Below are 27,529 nucleotides of genomic sequence, written 5' to 3' on the forward strand. Positions count from 1 at the left end.
CCTGCGGGTAGAGAGGTTCCCCACCCCTAATCCTACCCAGTAAAACAAGAAGGTTGCTAGAGTAATAATTTTTTTTAATGTCTTCACCATTCCATATGCAAATTGGAGTCAGACCCATTGGCCCATGTAGCTCAGTACTGTCTATTGACTGGCAGTGGCTTTCTAGGGTTTGTGATGGGTCATTTCCAGCCCGACCTGGAGATGCTGGGGATTGAACCCAGGATTCTCTGCATGCAAAGTAGGTGCTCCACCACTGAGCTTACAGCCCTTCCTGGCCCTGCCAGTGAGCTGGTGGGCTTACTAAGAGCTAGCATGGTGTAGCTGTGACCCAGGAATTCCCTGGTTTGGATCCTGCCTCTGCCCACAAACCCACTAAACACCCCTTAAGCAAAACTACAGTTATCTCAGCCTTGTACACCTATCTACAATGGAAAGGGTTGATAATACTGGCCTACTTTGCAGGGCCGTTGTAACTTATTATGTTAACGTGTCGCATTTTACGTACTACAGATAATAATGGTGAGGATGATAACGCTGCTAACAGTGGGTGAGGATCCCAACACTGGCGGCTGGCTAGCAAGGTGAAGGTTCACTGTCTTATGTAATCTGCTCAGAGATTTCTTTTTATATTAAGCAGTGTAGAAATTTTATAAATAAATAAATTTGAGCTCCTTCAATGCAAGGCCTCTGACCTGCATCTGGTTGTGATTCCGCAAGCAGCTCGTTTTCTTGAAGGGACTCTGAGAGGAGTGGTGCTTGGAAGGTCAACACCTTTTACCTTGTCCCCCTGAAGTCACCTCTGGAGAAGTTCTGCTTCTCTCTACATTCCTCTTTTGTCTCCCGGCTGGCAACTGGACGGCCACTGCAGTGCCCGGAGGGGGCCCCAGATTTGTTTTCAGGTTGCTGGCCTTTATCAAATTGAGCATCCTTGTCCTAACTAGGCCAGGGGAGGGGCTTTAATCCTCCTTGAAACAGAGGTGACCCTCCCTCAAGGGTAGAGTTACTCACAAGCTAGCTTTTTAGAAACTGCCCACTTCCCTTGACCTTGATTTCTGGCAGGCTTAGATAGAAATTGCTGACAGAGCTGCACTGATTGTCCGTTTGCTACTAGGCTGGGTTCAGAGTTCTTGTGTTTAATCCCCAAAGCCCTAAACAATTTAGGCCCAAAGTGCTGTAAGGACCGCTTGAATTCCTTATGCACCACTGTGATCATGGAGATGGGTTCCCCACATGGCCCCTGAGGTTCTGTCAGCCTTTACCAGGGACTGAGCCTTTAGTGTGGCTAGAATGCCTTTAGAAGATGATTCCCTGTCCCGCCAGTCTTTATTGCTGTTGGTATGTTCTCTTTATGCTGGCCACCACCATGATATATTTGTTATGAAAGTGTGGCTTAGAAATATTCAAATAAAATAAGTAAGTTTTTCATTTAAAAGAGACTCTCTGCAAAGCCGGTGGCAGAATACCGTATTGGGCCAGACCTTCCATTGTCATCTTCTCCAAAACAGCAGGTTAGGGGTATCGTGGAAGGGGTGAGGGAGAGCGGGAGGGAGATGGAGGCAACCATCTCCAGGCGTGATTTGTATCCTTATCTCGTGTCTGGATTTTTGCTGTAAATAGAGAAGGGGTCTGGCTGTGTGTTATGGCCCTGTCCACTTAGTGTTTGCCAACAAAGATTACCATTGAATGTTAACTCTTGTTAACATAACTAATGTTAACTCTGGAAGCCAACCTAAAGGTCACCTGCTCCAGCCACAGAATAGAGGGCAGTTACGTGTGCCAAGGTTGCTGTGGGAATCTCCTATATTCTTAAGCATCCACACCAGAGCTTGGCAAAGTTACCTTTATTATTATTATTATTATCTTTATTTATACCCCGCCCTTTTACCAAAACTGGAACTCAGGGCGGCTTACAACTAAAAATGGGTACATATAATTTGGACATATAAAGATCTACATTTAAAATAGAATTAAACTCATTACAGCATTAAAACAATTAAACATCACCTAAAAATATCTAAAACCAATTTAAGAATAATGTAATCAAACAGTAAAACAATACGGGATACCTCTTGAAGTCCTGCCCTAAACAACTTCTACTCCAAGAATTGGGAAAAATGGTCTCCCCTCTTTCATTAGCAGATACCTCCACTGGATCAAAACCTCAAAGAAATGGGCAGTGATTAAGATAGCAGCATTAGATTTCACCCATCATATGTATTTTGCCCCCTGAAATTTAAAAGCAACTTCCATTGTTGCTACTGGGCTACTGAGCCTTTCTTTTTCTGATGGGAGTTGTAGTTCAAAAAAGTAACTTTTCCAAGCTCTCATCCACACACATAAGTTTGGGAACCAGGATGGCTTGAGTTTCCCAGTGTTTCAAAGACCTGTGTACGTGGGCTCTTTTTACTGGGGTCACATCCACAGCATACATTTAAAGCACATGGCTTCCCCCAAAGAATCCTGGGAAGTCTAGTTTGATAAGGGTGCTGAGAATGGTACCACTGTGAGGGGTAAACTACAGTTCCCAGGAATCTTTAGGGAAAACCATGTGCTTTAAATGTATGGCGTGGATTAACCTAGGTTTTTTTTTTATAAATTTTTTATTCTATTTCTGCACAGGTATCTTTATATGACATGAATTTTCTCATTTACATCAGACACCAGTATAATTAAGAAGCAATACAGTTATTCAACAACAATAAACAAAGACGCAATCAAAGGCTAACAAAGGAAATAAAATCTCTCAGACACTCAACCTCTGACTAAACTGATGTGCAGTCAATGATTGTGAATAAAATTCTGTTTGCTTTCTGCTAGGCCATTACAACGTTGATAAGTGTCTCCGTATCCTCCAGGGTTCCATTGATGCACAAACGTGTCTTCCAAAGTGTATTCAATAAAGGAGTGCCAAGTTAAATCAAAGGAGGATTGACCTAGGTTTTTCCATCTGTAAGCCAGTGGAAGCTAAAACAGGTTTAAATTGTGTTTTCTGGGTTTGGATGCTTATATGTGTTTGGTTTTTTAAAAAGTTCTGTCCATCCCTCACGAGCATGTTATAAGGGTGCTGTGAGATAACTTGTTTGTTGAGAATTCATTCTGATTTGATTTCAGGGAGATTGGGCAACATTGGCTATTTAATGAGCATTCACTCTGATTTGTTTGCAGGCTAGACTGGGTTGCATCAAAGTAAGTGTTCTCTCACACTTTCCACTGCATGGCCCCATGATTTTCCTTACCACAAAAGTCCAATATTTTGATTAAGTAATTGTTGTGCAAAATCTTCCAATCAGCTTTAAATATACAACCTGAATTTGCTAGTATGTGATTGAATCCTACCTGAAAATAGCAATAGTCTAGAAGTGCTTTAAGAATATCATTGATATGTTGTATCCAGTGTTAATTATACTCAGAGTAGACTCTGAATGAGTGAATGGATGGAAATGATTAACTTGGGTGCATTAATTTCATTGGGTATGCTCTGAGTAAAACATACTTGGAATCATCCCATAATGTTTTGTTTCCACACTTGATCTGTTTTGCTGCAGGAAACGCAATTGGATCCTGCGGCAGTTTTGAGGTCTAATGGAGCCTTTTCCAACCTGGTGCCCTCCAGATGTTTTGGACTACAACTTTCACCAGCCCCAGCTAGCACAGGTGTGCTTGGTGAAGCTGATGGGAGTTGTAGTCTAAAACATCTGGAGGGCACCAGGTTGACAACAGCAGGTCTAATGCAACTTGCAGAACTATAGTATTCCAGATTAGCACATATCAGATGTTAGTACCAGCCAATGCCGATTTCACCATTTTCCATCCAATAACTTACCAAGGTGTGCCTGTGTTTGCCACCATCCTGCTAAGTGGTAAAGAGAAATGGATTGCCTCCTGCCCTCGCAGGTGACTGGTTGGATTGGAGCTGAATGGTGCAGTTCTCTTTACTTTTCTAGGCATCTGATGATCAGCTCACCAAACAATTGCGTGCATCCTGTGGTAAGTTAAAACTTGGCTATCACTGCACCTGAAGCACAGTTCAGGAAGAGCCAGAGTTTCTCAGAACTAAAATTATCCCTAGAGCCAAAAAAAAAGTATTTAACTCTACAATATTGTATCTGTGGTGGTGCCCAAATGCCTCAGGAAAACAAAAAAAAGTCTTTGCCTGGCCCTGAAATGATGACAAGGCTGACACCAGATGGGTCTTCCTTTGGAGAGCATCCCATGCCTGGCCATCTCTGTATATAAAACCCACCTGCAGAGGCTTATGAAAACATAATCAATTCATTGTCACAGCACTTTGTGTCAAACGATAAAACCCAAAGCTACCACAACATTTAATTACACATAGCAGCACTAAAAGAGCAGTACCCCAAAGGCTCTCCAGAAAAGGGCTGCCTTGGCCTGCCATCTTAAGGTCCCCAAGGAATGAACGAGATGGGCATCCCCAGAGAAGAGAGTTCAAGAACTTTGGTGCCACTGCAGAGAAGACCCTGTCATGGGTCACTACCCCCCCCATATGTTGGGCAGTGGAAGTATATGGAACAGTGTTGGCTCTTCACATGTGGATTGGTTAATGTGTAAGCAAGCAGTCTTTAAGGCAGGAGTGGAGAACCTGCGACCCTCTAGATCAGTATTCTTCAACCTTGGGTCCCCAGATGTTGATGGATTACAACTGCCATCATTCCCGGCCATTGACCATGCTGTCTGGGAATGATGGGAACTGTTGTCCAACAACATCTGGGAACCTAAGATTGAAGAGCAGTGCTCTAGACCAGCCTTTCCCAACCAGTGTGCCTCCAGATGTTGTTGGACCACAATTCCCATCTTTCCTGGCCATTGGCAATGCTGGCTGAGGCTGATGGGAGTTGTGGTCCAACAGCATCTGGAGGCACATTGGTTGGGAAAGGCTGCTCTAGACAGTGTTGGATTCCACCTCCCATCATGCCTGACCAGTGACCTTGCTGGCTGGGGCTGATGAGAGCTGGTGTCCAGCAGCACCTGGAGCGTGCCAGGTTAGCCTTCCCTGGCTATTGAAACTGGGTCTGGACACTAGCTGTAGAAGCCAGGGAAGTTGTTGCAGAACTGGCAAAGTATGTTCAAGACAGTTTTCTTACCATCAATACACTAGCAAATGAACCTGTCAAAGTTTCTGGGCACTTTTTAAAAAACCCAGCCACATAGAGTGAGTTGCTGTAGTCTAATCTGGTTGTGATTAGGGTACGAATCACAGTGGCAAGGTCATTTCTTCCCAGGAAAGGGTGCAGCTGACAAATCAGCCTAAACTGATAAAATTTAATCTTGGCTCCTGTTGCCACATCAGTATCCGGGTGCAATGCTGGGTCCAAGAGCACCCCGATGCTGTAAAAAATGAATCCTCGGAGGGAATGCACCCCCATCCAACACAGGCATGTTCATTTGTTTTAGAGCATTTTTATCCCACTCTTCAGCCAAAAGGCTCCTAGAGCAGTTTACAAACAATCAGTTAAAACAAAACAGTCCCTGCCCACAGCCTTACAGTCTAAAAGACATGAGCAAAAGGGGGACGCAGAGGGAAAATCTGTAAAGTTTGTATATTCTTGGGCTGCATGTATTCCCAGCCAACAGTGGTTTTGTCTTCCTTGGATTAAATGCTTACTTTCCCTTGCCCAGACCATCAACAACTCCAAGCGTCAGTTCAGGATTTCCATTACCTCCCTAGGGATTAATGGGAAGGAGTGATAAGAGTTGAGTGTCATCAGCATGGTGCTGCTGCTGCTGCATCTCGAATCTCTGGACAGCTTTGCCTGTCAGTTTCATGTGAACATTAAACATGGAGATAAGAGAACCCTGGGGGTACCCGAAAAGGCACAAGGAGGAACAGCAGGTCTCCCAGTGCTGCCTCCTGAGATGTACTCTCCTGGAAGACTGAACAATTTCAAGGTAGTAGCCCCCACCCAGTCCCATCCCATGGTCATGTTACCAAAAGTTGTTGAGAGGTGTAGGAGAACCAGTAAGAATGTATCCCCCATCGATCTTATGGTGAAGGTTGCTCCACCAAGGGGGTCAGTGCCAAAACCAGGTTGGAAGCCATAGAAGAAAGATGTCCAGATCATTGTTCTCACTGGAGCAAAGTTGCCGCCACATGCTTTACATAGAAAGCAGCCTTTTAATACTGAATCGGATCATTGGTCCATCTCTCCTGGTTCTGTCTACACTGAGTGGAAGGGCATCTCCAGGGTTACAGACAGAAGTCTTTTTCGTCTCCATCTGGAGATGCCTGGGATTGAACCAGGGACTTTTTTGCTTATAAATCAGGTGCTCCGTGACGGAACTCCACCCCCTCTCTTTGCTCAGATAGAGCAAACTGGAGGCTTGCTGAAGATGTCCTCACTTGACCCAATGGATTTTCAACAACCTTTGGGCAAACTGCATCCTCGGTGTCTCTTAGCACAAATCAGTTATGCCTTTCAACTATTAAGAGATCCTGAGTGTGAACTCATGCTTTATAAATTTATTAAAACACATCTGTGGATATCGGGGATCATAGCTAAAAACAGAGCGCCTACCTCTGCTCTAGGATAAAAATACCTGTCTAGGCTTTGCTGTCTCTAGATCTTTTTATTCATCCTGATGGCTCTCCTCTGAATCTTTTTCCAGCTTGTCAACATTCTCCAGGAAAACAGTAGCACCTGGAGTTGAGCAACAGACTTCAAATATGAGTACAGGCATACCCCGCTTTAACATACGCAATGGGACCGGAGCGTGTATGTAAAGTGAAAATGTACTTAAAGTGAAGCAATTATCTTTGCATGTGCTGCACGCAATCGCCACTAGATGGCAGCGGCGTCATGCCATTAAGTGTCTGTTATTGCGAAGTGCGTACGTTAAAGTGGGGTATGGGGGAGTATGGCGCATGTAAGTTATAGCGAGGCGACTTTAAGTGAAGCGACTTTAAGCAGGATATGCCTGTATTAGACAGGAGCCATCTCTGCTATCTTTTCGGCGCCTTTTGAAGACTTTCCTGTTTCAACAAGCCTGTTAGGTTGAGACCTATGCCAGTCTACGTCTGTGTTAGTTAGAATTGCTTAATATGTTTTTAATAATGTTTTTAACCCTTTTTAAAAGTTGTTTTTTTAATGTTTTTAACGCTGTTTTGTTTTAATGTATTAAAGATCTGTTTTTATAATGTTTTAAAGTGTTTTTAGCGCTTTGTTTGCTGCCCTGGGCTCCTGCTGGGAGGAACGGCGGGATACAAATTAAATAATAAATAAATAAATAAATGAAGTCTTATGACTATTGGTAAATATGAGATAAATCCTGATAAGTGCAGGTAAATTGGAATAAAGTCCAACTTATGGTAGGTGAGAACCATCCGTTTGGTCCTCACCTACCTATAACTCGAGTGTGTGTTTGTATACATTCACACACACACACGTCACTTACATGCCAGAATGGCTTCTAATCAGTTTGCAAGCACAGAATGTTATAAAACCCATACATAATTAAAATACACAATAAAACAATTCCATCAAAACATTAAAAACACCCATATTTAAAATATGCGATAAAGCAAGTTCATTAAAAAGCATAACAATTCATACAGTTAAAAGAGCAATTAAAACAGTTGGAGCAGGATGTTATGGTGAGGCCAGGTAAAGGTCTTCACCTTGTGCACCTTCAACACGCTCAGCAGTCTTTCAAAGAATGTAATGGTTGGTATGGGAGATCGCCATGCGTCGAATGAAGGTATACATGATCCTGAGACCTGCTCCCAGTCTCATCACAAGGATAGGATCGGCTGGGGGTCATGTGCGTATCTAAACTAGAAGTTGCCTCTTTGTCACAGTAACACATCGCTGATTTGTGTTCAGTTTGTAGTTCACTTGAACCCCCTTAAATCTCTCTGGAAAGTGCTGCTTCGTAGCCCAGCAATTTCCCCATATGATTACGGATGTGCTTGCCATGATATCACCATTCTGGACCTCTGGAAATAGGGCAGAATGTATAATTGGATCAAACTTCCTTAGGTGACCTTTGCGTTTGTTCACAGCATGCGGCAAAGCTTGTTTGGGCTGTCTGAAGACTCTCAACCCATTCTTATATCATTCCGTATACGATCTCTGCCTCTGAGATGTAGGAACGGCCGGCTGTGTAGAGATTGTAATGGATCTAGATTGGATTCAGTGGTTCTGTTGATATAAATACTGTAGGGTTGTTTAAAAGTGTGTTTAGAGGGTTGCTTAGCTGGCAGTAAAGCAAAACTGAGAATCCCTTCCTCATATTGACTTGTATTGCAGTACTTGAATTTGGCTGTTTCTTGAGGCTTGGAGACACTTATCTTGGGACAGTAGGCAAGATGTTGTGGTGTAGAGAATATTCACTTACATGGCTCAGCTCTTGCTTTCAAATAGGAAGGCCATCAGACAGGAAGGTCAAAACCACTAGCGGGAAGAACTAGGGCTGTGTTGACCATTTAGAAGCTTCCCACAGTGGGGAGGAGAGCCTGGCTGGGAGTCCAGAGTCTGTGAGTTCCAATCCCCGCTTGTGTTTCCTGGGTGTCAAGGGCCAGCTAAAGGGAGTGGCTCAGGGGTTACGTGCCCTGCCACCTGTGCAGCCATGGGCAAGCTGCAGAGTCCCAAGGAGCCCAGTTGCCCCGCATCTGGCAGTTGCAGACAAGGAAGGGGCTGGCTTGTGCAGCTGTGGCAAGCTGAGCAGGCCCTAGCCAGCTGGGGAAGACTGGCCTCAGAGGGAGGCAATGGTAAACCCCCTCTGAGTACCGCTTACCATGAAATCCCTATTCATAGGGTAGCCGTAAGTCGGGATCGACTTGAAGGCAGTCCATTTCCATTTCCATTTGATTTGGCCTTTTTTGTGTGTAGAGTTTCTAAGGAGAAAAGGGTCAGAGGCAGGAGCAGCAGGGGAACGTCTAAGGAAGCAGCAGACACAGAAGAAGAAAGAAGATGGCAGGAGAAACAAGGGGTGTTACTGAAATTCTGACTCTGTAGCCTGCAGCAGCTTACCATTCATAGGGTCGCCATAAGTCAGGATCGACTTGAAGGCAGTCCATTTTTTCATTTTCCAATCAAAACTTTCAATTAAGCAGATTACAAATACCCCCTCAAAAAAAAAGTGCTTAAAATTGTACAAATATTCACATCTTAGGAACTTAGGAAGCTGCCTTTCACAGAATGGTCAGCACTGTCTGCACTGATTGGCAGTAGCTCTCCCAGGTTTCAGGCAGTGTGTCCTTCCCAGTCCTACCTGAAGATGTCAGGGGCTAGTCCGGGACCTTCCCGTGTGCTAAAGAGATGCTCTACCACTGAGCTACAGCCCTTTCCCAATGTTCAGTTGCATTGGTCGGAAATCGAAGCCAGGTCTCTTTTTATCTGTGCTTGCTGGGATGTATTATTGTTTTATTACAGTTTTTATATATGCTTGTGTAAATTTTTTTGTTACATTGGACTCCATTTACGCTCCCTCGGGCTTCCTTTGGGGGGAAAGGCAGAGTAGAAATACAACAGATAAAACTCTTCATATGTAAATATAGCTTGGTGCAATTGTTTGCCTGCCTTCTGTTGCTTTCTTCTTCCTGAATTAGCCGCAAGGGGGATCCCACTAAGTCAGAGATCAGGTAGTGAATTGGATGATGTTATGACTCAACATCTCATTGATGTTTCAAGACATCAGTAAATCCACGTGCGTTGACTGATGCTGCTAATCAGATTTAGCTCACAGTGATGTTCACTGACAGCAGAAGACAGACAGAAAGGACAATTTTAAATGAGTAAGTGGGGTTATTTTTTAACAAGGAATTAACAAAAAAATTGCAAAATGTTTGCAGAAAATGCTGACTGTCTTGGCTTGGTCATGTATACAGTAAGAAGGGTAGAACTGGCTCTGGGGTTGAGGGAAGAAAGGAGAGTTTGGAGTGGCCCTGTAGCTTTAGGATCTTTGGCTGCAAGCAAGTAGTGGTCCTCTTAGCCAGATCGCCTTCTTGTGGGCTGTAACATACAGTTCAGGGAGAGCTTGAATTTTGGACTACTTCTCAATCTGTGAGAAAAGGGATTACACTTTTTAATCGCTTCTTTTCTTTCTTTTCCAGAAAGACTTGGCCTACCTGCAACAATGGCTGGAAGCATTTGTTGCAAGTTTTGAGAAGATCATTGCTGTGCATTCAATGGAACCAAGAAGGTAAACAGAAATGCTTCAGAAGAACAGCGATACAAACGGGCATGTGGGTGCTTGGTGGCCAGCTCTGCCTTAAGGGGCAGCTTGAGGGTGAGATGGGAGGTGGCTAAATGAAAAATTGGATAATAAAGATGATAAAACACAGGGGTAAGAAACCTCAGACCTAGGGGGACAAATGCCCACTAACCCTCCCCCTGCCACCTCTCCGTCCAGCCACTGAGACTCTGTCCTGGCCACACTCCCCCCCCCCATTGCCCATGCTCTGTCCCTTTCAGAAGTGAATTTTAATCTGGCTCAGATGTGTCCTTGAACGTAAATAATCTCTTTTGCTTGCCTGGATATTTATTTATTTATTATACCATTTTGCCCAACAGATGGGCTGGTCACAGCTTGAGCTGCTAACACAACCCTCCATAGGTGCTTGCATGATTGCAATTCCTGCCTTAGCTCACAGGATCTACTTAAGGATTTATTTTCTGCATGATAAGAAATACCCGGAGGTGTGTGTAACTTGAAAACCACCCAAGAGCAATTTGTGGAAATAACTTGCCTTGAGGCCTCCACCTCAGCCATCTCCTCCTCTAGCCTCCCTTCATTCCTCTGCTCCTTCAGCCTGTGATTAACACAGAGGCACTCCTGGTTTCCACACTGCTATTGTGTTGCCACACACAAGTGCCTGATGCAAGAACTGCTTGAGCTGATCCATCTGTGGTGCAGTTTCCTGCCCCTTTTGTCTCTGTCTCTCTCTCTCTCTGTGAGAGAATTATGTATCTTTTCACCTTGTCTTGTCGTGTTTGGCTCTGTACGTATTACAAGTGCTTTATTCCAGCGATGCATCCACTCTCTCTTTTGCAGAATCTGTGAGGCATTGGTGGACAGTGGTTTGGCCTTTGTGCAGGAAGCTTGGATCAGTAAAGTTAGATTCTTCCACCTCTGGTTATGTGATTTGATATACAACGCAAAGTTTCTCTTCCTGAAATGATGTATGCCGCCTCCCCCTCCCTCAAAAACACCAAGATATCTTTGCTAGAGAGGTGGTTGCAAGTTTGCTCAAGAGAGTGTTTGCGGTTGCCTCCAGAAGCTTTTATGAGGTTGGATTGCAAATCTGAAAACTATGGAAAAATTGACTGCCTTCAAGTCGATTCCGACTTATGGCAACCCTGTGAACAGGGTTTTCATGGTAAGCGGTATTCAGAGGGGGTTTCCCATTGTCTTCCTCAGAGGCTGAGAGGCAGTGAAAGGCCCAGGGTCACCCGGTGAGCTTCATGGCTGTGTGGGGATTCGAACCCTGGTATCCCAGGTCGTAGTCCAACACTCTAACCACTACCCCACACTGGTTCTCTGAAAACTACAGGCACTCTTTAAAAAGCAGACAAGTTTCTAGTTCTAATGAAAGTTGAAATGCAGAGGCGGTACATGGAGAAATCCCTGATGTTGAACTGGAAGGTAAACAGAACCTTGAGCGGTTAGATGGAGGGGACTTCAATGCCTGTGTGCATCACATTAACCCTCCCCCTACCACTTACCTAGCTCTACACGCAATTTTATCCTCACAACAACTCTGTGAGGAAGTCTAGGCTGAGAAAGAGGCAGAGAGACTAGCTGAGAAGTCACCCATTGGGCTTTATGGCTGAGTGGGGGTTTGAATCTGGGTCTCCTTGATCCTCTGCTGGCACTCTATCCCCCCCCCCACCACACTGCTTCTAACCACGCTTGATACATTCCATGTCTTCCACAATACAAAGGTCTACCCTTCAGTCTCCTCTCCTTCAGTCTCCTCTCCTACAGTTGACACCTACTGCTCCTTTTCCTGTGAGTAGGGCAAACTTCTTGGTCTCGAACGTATTCAGTCTTGCAGTCTCTCTAAAACAGAACAGAGGAGGCAATTTAGAACGAAAGGGCTTCTTGCAGTCTTAAGATGCCCTACATGTGTGGCTCCATATACACCATACATTTAAAGCACATTTTCTCCTCTGAAAGAATGCTGGGAACTGTAATTTACCCTTCACAAAGCTACAATTCCCAGCAGCCTTAACAAACTACAGTTCCCAGGATTCTTGCAGGGGGAATGTACTTTAAATATATGATATATATGCAGTATATGTCTGGGGATAAATTGTGTTGGGTGGCATGGTGGTAGTCTTTGAGTTGTAGACATTTCTCACGGACTCATCCTGGGCCATTTCATTTGAATGTCCCAGTATTTAGGATTCCTGGCACATGACCAGAGATGGTGTGCTACTGGCAACATGTGTTCCCAGACAGAAGTCTTCTGGCTATTTTTAGGTGCTCTTTGACCAACTGCAGCTCCTTATCAGTAAAAGATGGGTGATGCTTGCTTCACATGGCCAAAATTGGTTTAGAACTGGGCCAGCTCAGGAACAGTTGGGTACTGTTGTATACTCAATGACCAACCAAAAGACGAACGACACCATGTGCTCTCAACTGGCCAAGTTATTTAGGACATCGCTCAAGTATCTTCACAGAATTGTCAACTATGGGTTGCTCCCAATCTCTGGGTTGTCTCTAAGTCCTACTCAGAGAAGACCCATTGAAATTAACGAACCAAAGTGCGGCCCTCTGGGTGCAAAAGTTTTCCCATCCCTGTCCTATTAGTTCTTTTTCAACTGTGGTGCCCAGATACTCTAAATTAGGATTTGTCTGGTAAGCATTGAGCAGGTGGGTGGATTTGATGGCCTTATAGGCCCCTTCCAACTCTACTATTCTATGATTCTATGATCACATTCTGAGTAATCTTTTGCCGGGGAGTGCAGGTTTTTCTCATTTTAGCTTCACAACAACCCTGTTGAGAATATTAGGCTGAGAGCTCAAGGCCACCCAATGCATCTCATCGGCCTCAGCCAGTTTTACACTAGCACTGTTCTCAGAGGTTGGTTTACGTGGAGGAGAGTTTGCAAACTTATTTGATTTCTTTGTCTCTGCTCCTAGGCCAGAGGACTCTATCTCCGAGATTCCGCTGCTTCCCTCTGACGTCCTCCATGTGCTTACCCAGCAGCTGACATATTGTGTTAACCAGATATCTCGTCATGAGGTGCCTGAGGCAGGCCTCAACCAGGCTCTGTTGCTTGTCAAGTTCTTCATCATTATTTGCAGGTATTCTTGTTGCTCTTTTTGGACTCTGGCTAGCGCTGCTTCTCATCTTCTGCTTGTGGCGCAGTCACTGTTAGGTGGCTTTTGCAGCCGCAGTTTTACCCAATAATCTTCTGTGTGAATGTGTCCTAGGGATGAGAGCCAGCCCTTATTTACTATGAGGTGTTAAAACACCAACATTCTCCTGTGTGGGTCAAGTTCAGTTTACTCAACACATGAAACTGATGTGGTGGAATCAGTTTTTGTTTTGAAATGCAAAATCCAATCCACATTGGTAACCGTGTTTTAGCTGTCTATTTTTACTAGATGAGATACAGTGAGAACATAGTCTCTGATCTTATTTTCACCCAGTTTGAAATCTGAAAATATGGGTAAGGAAGCAATTAAATCTCTCCAGATGCATACCTTTTTTTTTTTTCCGTAACAAGTGAGTTCTAAGAGATACTTGAATGATAGAGGAGGTCTTGGGAGCCTTGCCCAGATGCAAATCTTAAGCACGTTGGAAACTGTCTAGAGGCTGCCATTACTATTATTATTCTCTTCAAATACATGAAAGGTTGTCACATAGAGGAGGGCCGGGATCTCTTCTCGATCGTCCCAGAGTGCAGGACACGGAATAAGGGGCTCAAGTTGCAGGAAGCCAGATTTCGACTGAACATCAGGAAAAACTTCTTAACTGCTAGAGCCATATGACAATGGGACCAATGACCTAGAGAGGTGGTGGGCTCTCCGACACTGGAGGCCTTCAAGAGGCAGCTGGACAGCCATCTGTCGGGAATGCTTTGATTTGGATTCCTGCATTGAGCAGGGGGTTGGACTTGATGGCCTTATAGACCCCTTCCAACTACTATAATTCTAGTAGTAGTAGTAGTAGTAGTCGTAGTTAAATTAATAAAAATAAGTTATAATATAAATACATAAATAAACTGTTACCTCACCGAGCCCAGGAAATAGGGCAAGGTATGCTAACTTTACAATGTAAAATTTTGATGTAGCACTAGAAATGCAGAAAAGAGATCAGGCGTTGCTAGGAGGCGCAAGATGTTAAAATATTGCCAGCTAGTAGAAGAATGAGAATGAGAGGGAATTCGTTATGTGGAGACCCTTCAGTATTGTATTTGAGTTTTGCCATGTATTAAATTGGCGATTCTCTTTGGTTTCAACTTTTGTGAAGTCTTTCCCAAATTTGAATTATTAGAAGGATAAATTTAACTATATACATGCATAAATATTTCATAAAATGAGAAAGGGTAATGTGTCACAGAATAGTATGAGTAAATATATTGGTGGATATAAACTTATTTATGAAGATTTATGGTGCTTGCAAGGTAAATCCTGGTGAGCTTGCTCGTGAATTTTAATTTTTATGGCACAGTGTGACTGTGTACCAAGAAGCCATGGATATAAATTTTTAGGGCAATGCTATTCTTCCCTCCCCCCAGTGTTTCCATATACAAGGGTTACAACCTGATCTTATTCTCTCCTCTCGATTTGAAACCTATTTTAGGCATTATGGGGTTTTTTTAAGGGGTGGCAGCAGTGAATCATCTTCTGAAATTCTAAGTTTAGTTTTATAGGAGTGTTCTTTTCTTTTGGGGGAAAAATTGACATATTAGGAGAGGCAGAAGGGAAGCCCTTGACAACAGTAGTTGCTTATAGGAGATACATTGCTTGGAGTCTGCAACAAACTAATTTGAGGCCTTTAAGTATGGGAGCAACTTACATTCTGCAACTTGGGAGGCTTATGTTGGGAGAGGTTGTCCGGGGTTTTGGGGTTCGGTGCCATCAGTATGCTGATGACACTCAACTCTATTTCTCTTTTCCACCTGAAGCCAAGGAAGCCGTACAGGCCCTAAACCAGTGTCTGGCATCAGTGATGGACTGGATGAGGGCAAACAAGTTGAGATTAAATCCTGACAAAACAGAGGTACTCCTGGTCAGTCGGAGGGCAGATCAGGGAATAGGGATTCAACCGGTGCTGGATGGGGTCGCACTCCCCCTGAAGTCTCAGGTTCACAGTTTGGGTGTACTCCTGGACTCAGCTTTGAATTTGGAGGCCCAGATTGCTGCTGTATCCAGGAGCGCATGTGCTCAATTAAAACTGGTGCGCCAGCTGCGCCCGTTCCTGGAGCTACCTGATCTGACTAGGGTGATGCATGCCTTGGTTACATCCCGCTTAGACTACTGTAACGCGCTCTACATGGGGCTGCCTTTGAAGACTGTTCGGAAACTTAAATTGGTACAAAGAGCTGCAGCCAGAGTGCTAACCGGGGATGGTTACAGGGACCATACAACTCCCCTGTTACAACAGTTCCACTGGCTGCCAATTTGTTTCCGGTCACAATTCAAAGTGCTGGTTTTGACCTACAAAGCCCTATACAGCTCAGGTCCAGACTATTTGATAGATCTTATCTCCCTACATGAACCTGTCCGGGATTTGAGATCTTAAGGTGAGGCGCTTCTTGTGTTCCCCACACCTTCGCAAGCACATATGACGCGGACACGAAATAGGGCCTTTTCGGTGGCCGCCCCTAGGCTGTGGAACTCCCTTCCGAGTGAGGTGCAATCAGCTCCCTCCTTGCCGTCTTTCCGGCGACAAGTAAAGACTGTTTTATTTCAACGGGCATTTGGGATAGAGAACGACCAGGATTAAGTGTCATAGGTTTGGTGATTACATTATATGATTTTATTATTTTAAATTGTCCGCTGTTTTTAACCTATATTTTATGGTTTTAATTTTTCTCATAGTTTAATTCTTTTTTAATAATATACTCTGTATGTTTTAATGGTGTTGTTTTTAGTTGTAAGCCGCTCTGAGTCCTATTGGAAAAAGGGCGGGGTAGAAATAAAGTTTATTATTATTATTATTATTATTATTACAATGTGCAGAACATTTTAGTCTATGACGGTTTGCTGTCCACAAGAAATTCTAGGATGCTACAACAGGGCACCCTTTGGTGGTAATCTGCCTCCTGATCCCTGATAACTGTTTGTCAGGCCTGTTAGGCACCCAAGAGCCACCATTTTGAGATAAATGTTGTTGCTCCCCATCCTGCTTACTCCAGAATATGGCAGTTCCACAAGACACAATTTGACTTTTTCAGAAACCACTACTTCTGACCTGGCAAACCAAGTACGAAAGAGAGATGCTGAAACAATCTCTCCTTGTTCTTCAGGCCATGGTGTTCCTCTTGCCCCTTCCCAGGGACCCCAGAATTGGGGGCTGGGGGAGGCTGTTGGCCCCCACCCTACCCCAAGCCCACTCACCCCAACGGTCTCCTTCGTCGTTCTGCTACAGTATCAAAACCTAGCAGTGGGATCTCCCTCCACTATTTGTTTCCATGGAAACGAGTCTGCCACCATTTCCAGCACTTCTGTGTTCTTAAGCCCTTTAAAAATATCCTCTCCCGGCTCTTGCCCTATCTCCTCTCTCCTCGCCCGCAAAGCCTGAGAGACCGTCGGTCTTGCGAGAGGCGGACATCTTTCCTGTTCTTTGGGAATAGAGCCTGGCTTCCAACAGAGGCCTTAACAAGCGGCCCAGGTTTTTCATGCGAGTTTTGTACATGTAGGTCGTTGAAAGAGCCACTTGTAGGCACTCGGCCTCCTGATAAGTTAAGGTGGTCGGGAGGGACCCTTCCATTTAACCCAACCTCAGCCCTTGCACTTCCGTCTCCTAGCTCCGTGAAAGCTAGGATTTCAGCAATGGGATAAAGCGATGGCAAATCTCCCATCCAGAATCATGCAGGTCTTGGGACCGTGGCGCTGACATTGTTCACTTGCTGCATCAGAGGAGGGCGGTCATGTGCAAAACAGGCAATGCAGGCCCAACAACACAAAGCTTTCACGTCTGAAAATCACCTTTGGCCGGCCTTCGTCAACCTGGCACCCGCCAGATGTTCTGGACTACAACTCCCATAAGCCCCAGCCAGCTAACTGTGGGTGAAAAGGAAGCTGTGCTTTCTGGGGCTGATGGGAGTTGTAGTCCAGGTGAGGCTGTGGGGCGGTTTCAACTACGGCCTCTTGAATTTGAAGTTGGGAGCTTGCTGCCCGGTCTCTTCCACCCCCACCACCTATTTCTTGCCACTAGCTCAAGGTTTTGATGTGTTACATGTGGCATGATGGTGGCAGCAGGCGTGGGCATTGCTTTTGCACCTACGTGGTTCCAGCCCCTAGGAGCCAGAGTTTTAGTTTCCAACTTCTAGTTTTAGGGACAGCTTGCAGAAGTAACGAACCTGAAATTTGATGTTGACAGGCTGGAGAGGTCTGATATCCTCTGCCCAGAACTCTTTAGACGGCATAGCATGCTGTAGTTTTAAAGACAGGAAGAAGCGGAGCCCAGCCTCATTCTTCAAGGGAGAGTTCACCTTTTTAAAAAAAATATTCCCCCCCCCATTTTAGTCACTGGGGAAAGAAAGTGAATCAACTTCTTAGGGGGCAGGATCCATTTATTGTAGGTGCTCCATCCCCACTGGATAAACAGTGAGAAGGAAGCCACTGTGACAAATGGAGATCCTGGCTTTTCATCCTGGTTTTAAGCTATGAAAGGTTGCTCTGCAACAGGCTTTGCTAACCTGGTGCCGTCCAGATGCTTTGGGCTGCAACTCACTGTGCTGGCTGGGGATGATGAGAGTTGTACCCCCCAAACCTTTGCGGGGCAGCAGGTTGGTGAAGGCTACTGTACTATCACAGACGGTTAGAGACAGAAGCAAACAGGCTAGGACTTTGTGGCTCTTCTCTGCAGGATCTGGTTATTCATTCAAATAATCCCCAATTTAACAGGTATTGGACAGATCATACCTTCCCAGCATTGTCCCAAGAGCGAGCCATAAAATTCAGAGCAGATTGGGGATTTGACCCCAGCCTCTCCTGTCCAAGGCCAACACTCTTTTCTCCACTGGTACAAAAAAAAAAAAAAACACCAGAAAAGAATTGGGTCTTTTTATGTTGACCACGTTAAAATATGCAAAGTAAAGATTAGGATAAACAAAGCTTGCTTTATTTGCTAATGATTCCTGACTCTGCAAATAGGTTTTATGCAAGCACATTTTTTAAGCAACACAGCTTGTTTGTGGTGTTTTAAGTTTATTGCTTCGCTGCAGTATTTCATTACTGGAAACGTTCCTCCTGCTGTAAAAGAAATAGTTGACTGATTTATAACACAGGTTCCTTCGCCAAGCCTAACTCCAGCTGCCTTCCTCTGGTTTTGTTTTGGGTTGTGGGTGTAAGGGCTACCTGTGGGCAAAACTGTTCTAAGGGTGTGCAAGGAGAACAGCTGTTTGCCCTTCCTGCCGCATCCAGCTAGAACGATGTTGTTTGACCCCTCTGGATTCTAACGCATGAAACCTCACACTTTGCCAAATGAAGCAGTAGCTGATGGGAGTAGCTGAGGGTCTCTACAAAGGATAAGATAGAGAATTTAATCCTTTGGAGGCTGCGTGTGTGAGATGTGCCATCGTGGGTTGGTAGCCCCGGCGTGTTGGGTTTGAGTGTGGGAAATTGGGTGATCTCTATTTTGATTTATTAATTCATTCATTTAGGGTATTTGCGGCAGTCCCATAACATCAAGGTCTGGCTGGGCTCCTTCTGGGTGGAAGGACAGGATATAAACTTAATAAATTAACATTCTCTGTGTGGCTTACAAATTTTTTTTAAAAAAAAATGCATACAAAATAAGATATAACCATAAAACGAAAAGCTACATAAATGCAAAAAAGAAAACTCCCCGTGCCACGCACCAGACTTAAAATCTGAGAGGCCCAGATGACCTCAGCTATTTAAAAGGCCTGGATGAACAGAAAGGCCCAAAAGACCACAACGATGGAATCAGGCGAGCCTCCCTGGGAAGGCTGTTCCACAGCCAGGGTGCTACCACTGAGTAGTGTTACTAGTCCACTCTGTTTCTCTTGAGGCTTGCTATGAGGCCCCATCTGCACTATACATTTAAAGCAGTATTGTACCACTTTAAACAGTCATGGTTTTCCCTGAAGCATTCTGGAACCATAGTGCTGAGAATGGTTCGGAGACCCTCCCACGCGGAGCTATCACTCCTAGTGTGGTTTAACAATCAATTCTTCTCTCCAGGGAACTCTGGGAATTATAGCTCTGTCCCCATCACCAGCTACCTGGCCTCCTTTTAACTGGATATAACAAGGATTGAATCTGAGACCATCTGCATACAAAGCAGGTGTACCACTGAGCTATTTCCCTCCCCTAAATCAGTAGAGTGTTGTGAGTATGTGTTTGGGGACGTGGGGGATTGGATCGTTCTGGGCTTTGGCTTATTGGAGTCATGTTGCTGTGGATCTGCCTGTTTCTGTGCTTGCTCGAATGACCCTGTGGACCGGTTACAAAGATGTTGTCCATTTCTACATGTGTGCTCTCTTCCAAAGGAAGCTGACCCTGTATGCCCTCTGCTTCCCACTTCTTGGGGAAGGGAGAGCGTGAAACTGAATGATTACACTGAGCTCTCTGGCCCCTAATTGGTCGTTTCTGGCCTTTTGTCACCTTTGGTCTCCGGCGACTTCTGGAGCCTTGGCACACTCTTGCCTTGCCAATAATAAGCTATCAAGGCTCCCTTTCCTTCCTCTGTTCTGGCCAGCGTTGCTTCCTGCTCCACCCGTTGATGGCGAAGCACTGGGGCTGCTGTTCTCCCTGGGGCTGCTGTTCTCCCTGGGGCCTTTTTCTTTAAAAAAAACCCCCAAAGCTGTGTGGGTTATTCTTGGTCTGGCATGATGGAAAACCTTGTTCTCTCTCTCTCTTTTTCTTCCTGTGAGGCCTGCAGTCTGCGAGCCAGAGATAAGACCTAGCTGATAATTGCTTCTCTTGCACAGTTGCGTACCCTGGGGCCAGCGACCTGAAATGAATTTCTCTGATCATGGAGGGGGGGGGAAGGGAAGGCTTTGCAAAAGCTGCCCTTATTGATGGTGTGGCCAGGAATGCTTTTGAAGTAGGCCGGTGATGAAGTGTGGAGGAGGCTGGCTCGGTGGCTCCCCACTTGCCTCTTTGGGGAGTCTTCTCATTCAGGCATCTCTCCGCCACCACCAAAACAAGCCACTTTGTCGACATGGTCAACTCTCTGGAGTTGGGCCATGTAAGAGGCAATGTGGATTTGATCCAGGAGCTGAGATTTACTTGTTCAGAATAATGGCGTTCACTCAGGGTTTCCAGCAAAAGATGGTGCCTCCCCCTCCCCGCACTCTTTCTGGATGGGAATGCACGTGTGAACTTGATTCATGGACTTCTTCCAGACTAGGCCAGGGCTGTGTTTTCTTTTGTGTCCAACAAAATGCATTCACCTAACAAGCTTGCTCTTAAAATACACAAAACTGAGATTTAAACACATGGGGGTTTTTTTGCTGGGGAGGGGGGGAGAGAAGAGAAAAGGGAACAGGTGCACAATCTTGTTCAGTTGGCACACTTTGTTCTGAAACCCACGGTGGAATTATTGGAAAACATGGGTGTTTTGGGTAATTCACTAGAAAAGACAATAATGCTGGGGAAAACAGAAGGGAGTAGAAAAAGAGGAAGGCCAAACAAGAGGTGGATTGATTCCATAAAGGAAGCCACAGACCTGAACTTACAAGATCTGAACAGGGGAGAGCTGTGTGGCTTAGTATCCCAGTGTTTTCTATAAACTCAGTGTACATATATTCAGTAGATGGGAAAATGGATAGAGAAAAGTATTTCTCCCTCTCTCATAAACCTAGGGACGTCCAATGAAGCTGAATGTTGGAGGATTCAGGATGGACAAAAGAAAGTACTTCACCCAGCGCAGAGTTAAACTGGAATGTGGTCCCACAGGAGGCAGTGATGGCCACAACTTGGATGGCTTCAAAAGAGGATTAGACAGATTCATGGAGGATAAGGCTGTGTTCTACCTCCACAGTTGGAGGCAGTATGCTCCTGAACACCAACTGCAGGAAGCCACAGACAGGGAGAGTGTTCTTGTGTTCAGGTCCTGCTTGTGGGCTTTCTGTGGGCATCTGGTTGGCCGCTGTGAGAACAGGGTGTTGGACTAGATGGACTGCTGCCCTGATCCAGCAGTGGTCTTCTTAAGGGAGTTTGCTCTCTCCAGGAGTTAAAGGATTGAGTTGGAGAGGACAAGTAGTATGAGGACTAAAGCTGAATGGAAGTGGATTCTCCCCCCCCCCTTACTATTTAGGGTCAGGCCATAACACTCAGGATTGACCCTCTTTCTCAAAAGAGCTCCTTTGAAAAAGCTTTTCTTATCTCCAGTCCTGGTCACCGCGGAATTGCTGCTGCTTATGCTGCTCTGAAAGGCACTGGAGCCCTGTGCGGAAAAAGGTTGCAACCCCAAGAGGACTCAGCTGTCCTTGGGTAAAATGTGGAGTGGGGGACAGAGAATTGAATCTAGACACTGGGGAGTCCCCTGTATGACAAGCAGGTGTGTGCAAGGTGGGTGGTTTGACATTAAGTTGGTGGGAATTTTTTGGACTGGCATTGTGGGGATTTCCTCAGGGGATTTTGTCTATATTTGTCTCCGTGTTCAGTTTAAATATTCAAATCTGAATTATTTAATTTTTTTGGCTGGAGGGACCAGTTATTCTGCAGTCTGTCCTAACCATTTTGAAGAGGGCAGTTTAAGTGAAAGCGACTCAAGTAATTTTCTCTTTGTCTACAGACTGCTAGTGGGCGTGGAACCTAGTACCTAATTTCGGCATCTTGCTAGCTGTACCTGTTTGCCTTTCTGTGTGTGTTTGTGTGTTGATATTAATATGCACACTCAGAAATTATAACCCTTTGATCAGCGACATGATCCCATAGAGAAAATTACTTGCCCATTTTGTAGGCATCACACGAGCCTATTACAGTAGTTTTTCCTTTGTCAGATATCGGAGGGCATTGTGCTGGTCGAGGGGATGTGATGGAAGAAGAGATGGGCAGCCCTGCCCTCTGGAATACTGGACACTTAGCATGTAGTTTGCAAAAAGAGCACCTACAGTTTCTCCAGACCTTGAGGGCTAGAAAATTGACTGTCGCCTAAAGCCTTCCAGGAATTCATAATGCTGTACATTCATGTTTACAAATTCATTTATGCAAATTTCTGCATCTGAAGTATTTCAGGACAGCAGCCCTCCCTCTTTACCTTTCCCACACACTCTCTTCTTACTGCCTAGCGTTGAGGTGCTTCATATATAATGGAAATGGATGGCCTTCAAGTTGATCCCGACTTATGGCGTCCTTATGAATACGGTTTTCATGGTAAACGGTATTCAGAGGGGGTTTCCCATTGCCTTCCTCTGAGGCTGAGAGGCAGTGACTGGCCCAAGGTCACCCAGTGAGCTTCATGGCTATGTGAGGATTCGAACCCTGGTCTCCCAGATCGTAGTCCAACACTCTAACCACTATATCACACTGGCTCTCATTCATACATAATGAACATTACCATTATCTCTCTCTTTTGCAGTACATTAGCATTCCTGTAAAGAAATTTACCTGCTCTGGGTCTCTCTGTTGCAGACAACAAAGGACTTTGTGCCCTCCCCAAATGATTGCTTGAATGCTTGATTCTTTCTCATCCGTTATTGCTTCTTTGCAGGAATCTGGAAAACGTCCAAACCGACCAGCCCCCAGTTTTTGTTCATGAAGTGATCAGTTTGCTGGCTGCATATTCAGACAAGGTAAGCTTGAATTCCTGGTGCTGTATGTTAGCCAGGTCTGGCTGCTTCAGATTCCTAAGGAACCAAGAAATAGCAAGTGGCTGAAGGCTGCGCGACTTAATTCACTTGCTTAGCTTAGAGTTCTTAAGGGGAAACTTGGTGGATTTGATAATGGGGAAGAGACAGGAGTTTTCATGGGACTTGGGATGAGAATCAGTATATACAGCCGGAACATTCAATCACTTACTGTTAGCATCTTAGTCCACCCTTCTCTCTCCAGTCCCTTCCCACCTCCTTTGAACAAGTATGAGCAGAAACAATATGGACTAGAAGCATGATGGGGCCTCTTTCAACAAGCATTTAAAAGTAGAGACCTTATCCCAGTCTGCTTCTGTGCTGGAATTGCTTTTTAAAAGGTTTTTAAAGGTTTTTCCCCAAGATGTTTTGTTTTAAGATGTTAGAGTACTTTTAGTGTTTTGTTTGCAGCCCTGGGCTCCTTCTAGGAGAAAGGGGGAATATAAATTTAACAAATAAAATAAATAAGTGGTTAATCCCTTTCAACACTCATTTTCTTTTTGTTCCTTTGTGACCATTGTTACAGTACACAAAACAGTCCCCAGAGGTGACCTTCTAAAGATTTTTCTTTGGAGCCACCCTCAAGTCAAACTCCTACTCTCTCCTCCCCCTCACCCCTTTCTTTTTTTGACTCTGGAGGGTCCTCATTATCTGATGAATTAAATGAGTGACAGTGGCCTATCCCAGCTTTTCCTATCTTCAAAAGCTCACTTAATGATGTGAATATATTTCAACTAGCTCTTTGGTTAGAGAAAAAGCTTTTTTTAAAAAGAAACAAAGAAAAACTGCAATCAGCAGATTGACTGGGTTGCTTGCGTCCTTGACAGCTCAAGAACACCCAGGGGCAGCACTTGCATGACAGGAGTCAGCTGGAGAACATAACTCTTTATGCACTGCACCTCTATGAGTGCCTCTTTGATCCCTACCAGACGTGGAGGAGACAGCTGAGCGGGTGAGTGTGTGTCCCTTGGTGTAGAAGGGCAGACCGGTCATTAAACTGGGATCTGGCCATAGTTCAGTGGGCTGTACCTTGCAAATCTGTTGTGGTTGTCGAGGAGCACATGGGTGCCTGGTGCTGCTCAGCTGCCAAGTCGATTCTGCTTCCTGATGGAAATGGTCCTCGTGTTGATCTTCTTGACTAATTATATTGTTATGTTTTGCTGCGTTCTTGCCACAAAGCAATAGAAATGCATTTAAGTGTTCGCTGTTTGGAGGCACTCTTGAGATCTTAAATGCCTGTGCTCTTGTGTAAACAGAGAATGTCACACGGGATTGTTGAAGCAAGGGCCTCAGGTTGGACATCTAAACTCAGTATTAAAATGATTTCAGTGTACTTTTAATTAATCAACTGTACTTAGAAAATCAGTAAGACATTTGCTTGGGGGTGAGAGGCTTAGTGACTGCTGTGTTTCTTAGGCTTGAATCTAGTGCCAGCTGCCAAACTCCATTCTTGTGCGATGTGACTTCAGATACAGGGAACAATTGGAATTGTGCTTATAACTGGGGAAGGACCATAGCTCAGTAGTAAACTGTTTTACACGGAGAAGGTCACAGGTTCAATCCCCAGCATCTCCAGATAGGATTGGGAGAGACTCCCTGCCTGAAATCCTGGAGAGCTGCTGCCAGTCAGTGTAGACAGTACTGAGCCAGGTGGGTGAATGGTCTGGCTCAGGATAAGGCAGCTTCCTCTGTTCCTGTCTCCTCCTCCTCCCAGCACATGGCCTTGGTAATGTTTCTCATGGCGGATTGCGCTGGTGTTGTCTTAGACCACCATGTGTTAAAGCTGCTGGCTTCATGTTACAAAGCCTCTCTCGTGTTCTCTTGCATTTCTTGCCGCTCCTAGGGAGATCATCAGCATGAAAGAGAAGAACAAATACAAGTTTGCACCAGCTGTGTTGCCTCAAGAGTTTAATTCTTTTTTCCAAGGTAAATGCTTCGATGTCACTTATTCTCTTCCCAAATCTGGGGCCTTTCCTGGCTTCTTCTCTTGAGAATGGCACTGTGTATATTCCTGTGTTCAGTGTCAATCCCACTGTTACAACAGCTTTCCCATCCTGGAACAAAATGGGCTCTCCAACTGTGTATTCCAGCATTTTATTTGCTTAGACAATTTATGTACCGTATATATTTAAGCGAAACTCTTAGCTGTGTACAACATCAGTTAAAGCATCTTAAACAGAAAATAAAATAAAATAAAAGCACTACAGTCTACAATCTATAAAACACAACTAATAACTGAATAGAATATTCTCTTCAGTATCAACCTTTAGTATAAACATTGTGCGTAAAAATCAACTTCACAAAATTCCAGCACGGTGCTAAAGATTTGGTGGCGGCAACAGTCTTGCAATCCTACACGTGTCCATATGTGGCGTGCAAGTCACAATTTGGTTCTGCACTGCAGGGGTAGCCAACGTGATATCTTCCAGTTGTTGTTCCCATGACCATTGACCGTACTGGCTGGGGCTAATGAGAGTTGGAGTCCAACCGCATCTGGAGGACATCACGTTGGCTGTTTTTGGAGGGAGTGATTTGGGATGAGAGTTTGAAATTAAGCAAGACATTCTAGGGCCCAGCTCACACACAACTGGCTCACTTATTAATCTAAACATTCAGTGCATTGGTGCACACAACTCAGCAGTTCCTGATTTGCTGCTTTCTCATTTAAGGCAGGTGATGGGTTGGGATCCCCTGTCCCATGGAGAGGCGTAGGCGGTTCTAAACTATGGTTTAAGGCGAATGAGCAGTGGGCCACCCCACTACTCATGGCTTGTTTCCCCCAAACAAACCACAAGTGGTAAGCTGTGGTTTGTTCTTGGCTTGCCTCTTATAGTTTCTTTGGGGAGAAACAGACCATAAGCGCTAGTTCACATGTAACGCAAGGCAACCTCTGGTTTGTTCCCTTCCAAGCACAGCAAAGTCTGGAGTTGAGAAGGAGCAAATCAAGAATAACTGAGCAGCGTGTTCCAGCACACTACTCAATCGCCTTAAACCATCGTTAAAAATTAACTGTGGTTTAAACATTACATAAAAAGTGACCCTAGATTTAAACAGCTTAATCTAAAAACTAACAACAACTTTCCTTCAGTATATGACAACTACAGAACCTCATATTCTTCTCTATGCAACATGCTGACATTTGGGTTCTCTATGTTGTCTGACTTCTGCTCAAAACTGCAATATTGCCCAGACACTCGGAATGGTGTAGAATATTCGCAAAATGGGATTTGGTGTTGAATTCTGGGATAATCTGCAAGTTTTCTCATTGCCAAACAGGCTCCCACTCTTTGTGCGCGTTCATGGCTGTTAGTGACACCATAATTTTTTTAAAATCCACATTGGAGTTACATAATTATTTATGTAACTATTTTTGTAATCTGCTGCTGCTGTATACATTATATAAATATACAGTAGTTTAAGGCGTAACAGAAAAGTTTGTAATTTTTCAAAAAATAAATGAAAAAAGGAGAGAACTGGGGATCGCGATAACTAGCAGAGCACAATTTATAGCAAACAGGAACTAGCAGCCCATTTGACGAATCGAAAAACAGAACGGAATCAGATAGATGACCCCTTCCCTACTGGACATGATGGTGATGTGATGCTCCTGCAATGACAAGTTTTTGGGACTTGACGTTCTCTTCTTTTTCCTTGTGTTATTGTCTGCTTTCCTTGATTTTCTTGGAGGAGTGTTCTATCATGTAACAATCATGTGTCAGTGATACCCAGTCTGAGTAAAATGCTACACATACTGTTTTGTTTGCTAAATGCTAATGAACATTTTTTCTACTTTTATTTTTTTTGCTGGTAGTTATCAGAACAGTTTCTAAACTGGATCTATAGCGTGTGTGTGTGTGCATTATAGGAATGCACAAAGAAGCCAAGAAAATAGTGTTGAGCACAGAGTTCCATTTCATGAGATTCTCAGCATTCATTTAAAAACAACAACAAAATGTTGTGTTCCTAGTCCTTATAGGCAGTGCTTACTGAAATCTTGGAAAACGGAGAGATGGACTGACTTAAGTTTTCTAGTGTTTGTGGGATGCTGCTTCAGTGCTCTGCTTATCTCTTTGCCTTTCCTATAGCTAGCAAAATCAGGAGAAATTATGCAAAATAAAGCAAGCAAGCTTTATGGCTTATACAGATTACAAAATTCACCTGAGTGCATAAAACCTGTCTTATACTAGAAGTGTTAAGGAATTTGTAACGCAGGTTACAAGTCCTCTGGACGAGAAGCAAATCTCACGGACAGGATCATTTTAGTCAGTGTGGATAGACCTGTATGTTCACTTGTATATTGGAATACCACTGTTTAAAACATAACATTTGCATTGTGTGTTAGTTTTCAGGTCATAGCTTGTACAGCAGCCTTTGGGTCCCCAGATGTTGTTGGACTACAACTCCTATCAGCCCCAGCCAGCATGGCCAGTGGTCAGGAATGATAGGAACTGTAGTCTAGCAACATCTGGGGACCCAAAGGTTGGGAAAGGCTTCCCTACAGCAATCTTGTAAGATAGATCAGTGTTCCTTACAACTATCCTGTAAGGTAGGTCATATGCCTTATA

General features: G+C 44.4%; 1 protein-coding gene across 1 annotated transcript in view; it reads left to right on the forward strand.

Moving 5' to 3' along the window:
• The window catches only part of NBEAL2 (neurobeachin like 2), a 177,274-nt gene that overhangs the window by 69,173 nt on the left and 80,572 nt on the right, over positions 1 to 27,529 (forward strand). The window contains 5 exon segments of the mRNA XM_061587044.1: positions 10,073 to 10,161; positions 13,108 to 13,272; positions 22,829 to 22,910; positions 23,792 to 23,916; positions 24,808 to 24,890. Of these exon segments, the coding sequence (XP_061443028.1) occupies positions 10,073 to 10,161; positions 13,108 to 13,272; positions 22,829 to 22,910; positions 23,792 to 23,916; positions 24,808 to 24,890 (544 nt within the window).

The sequence above is a fragment of the Rhineura floridana genome, chromosome 10, assembly GCF_030035675.1.
Source record: "Rhineura floridana isolate rRhiFlo1 chromosome 10, rRhiFlo1.hap2, whole genome shotgun sequence".
NCBI classification, from domain to species: domain Eukaryota; kingdom Metazoa; phylum Chordata; class Lepidosauria; order Squamata; family Rhineuridae; genus Rhineura; species Rhineura floridana.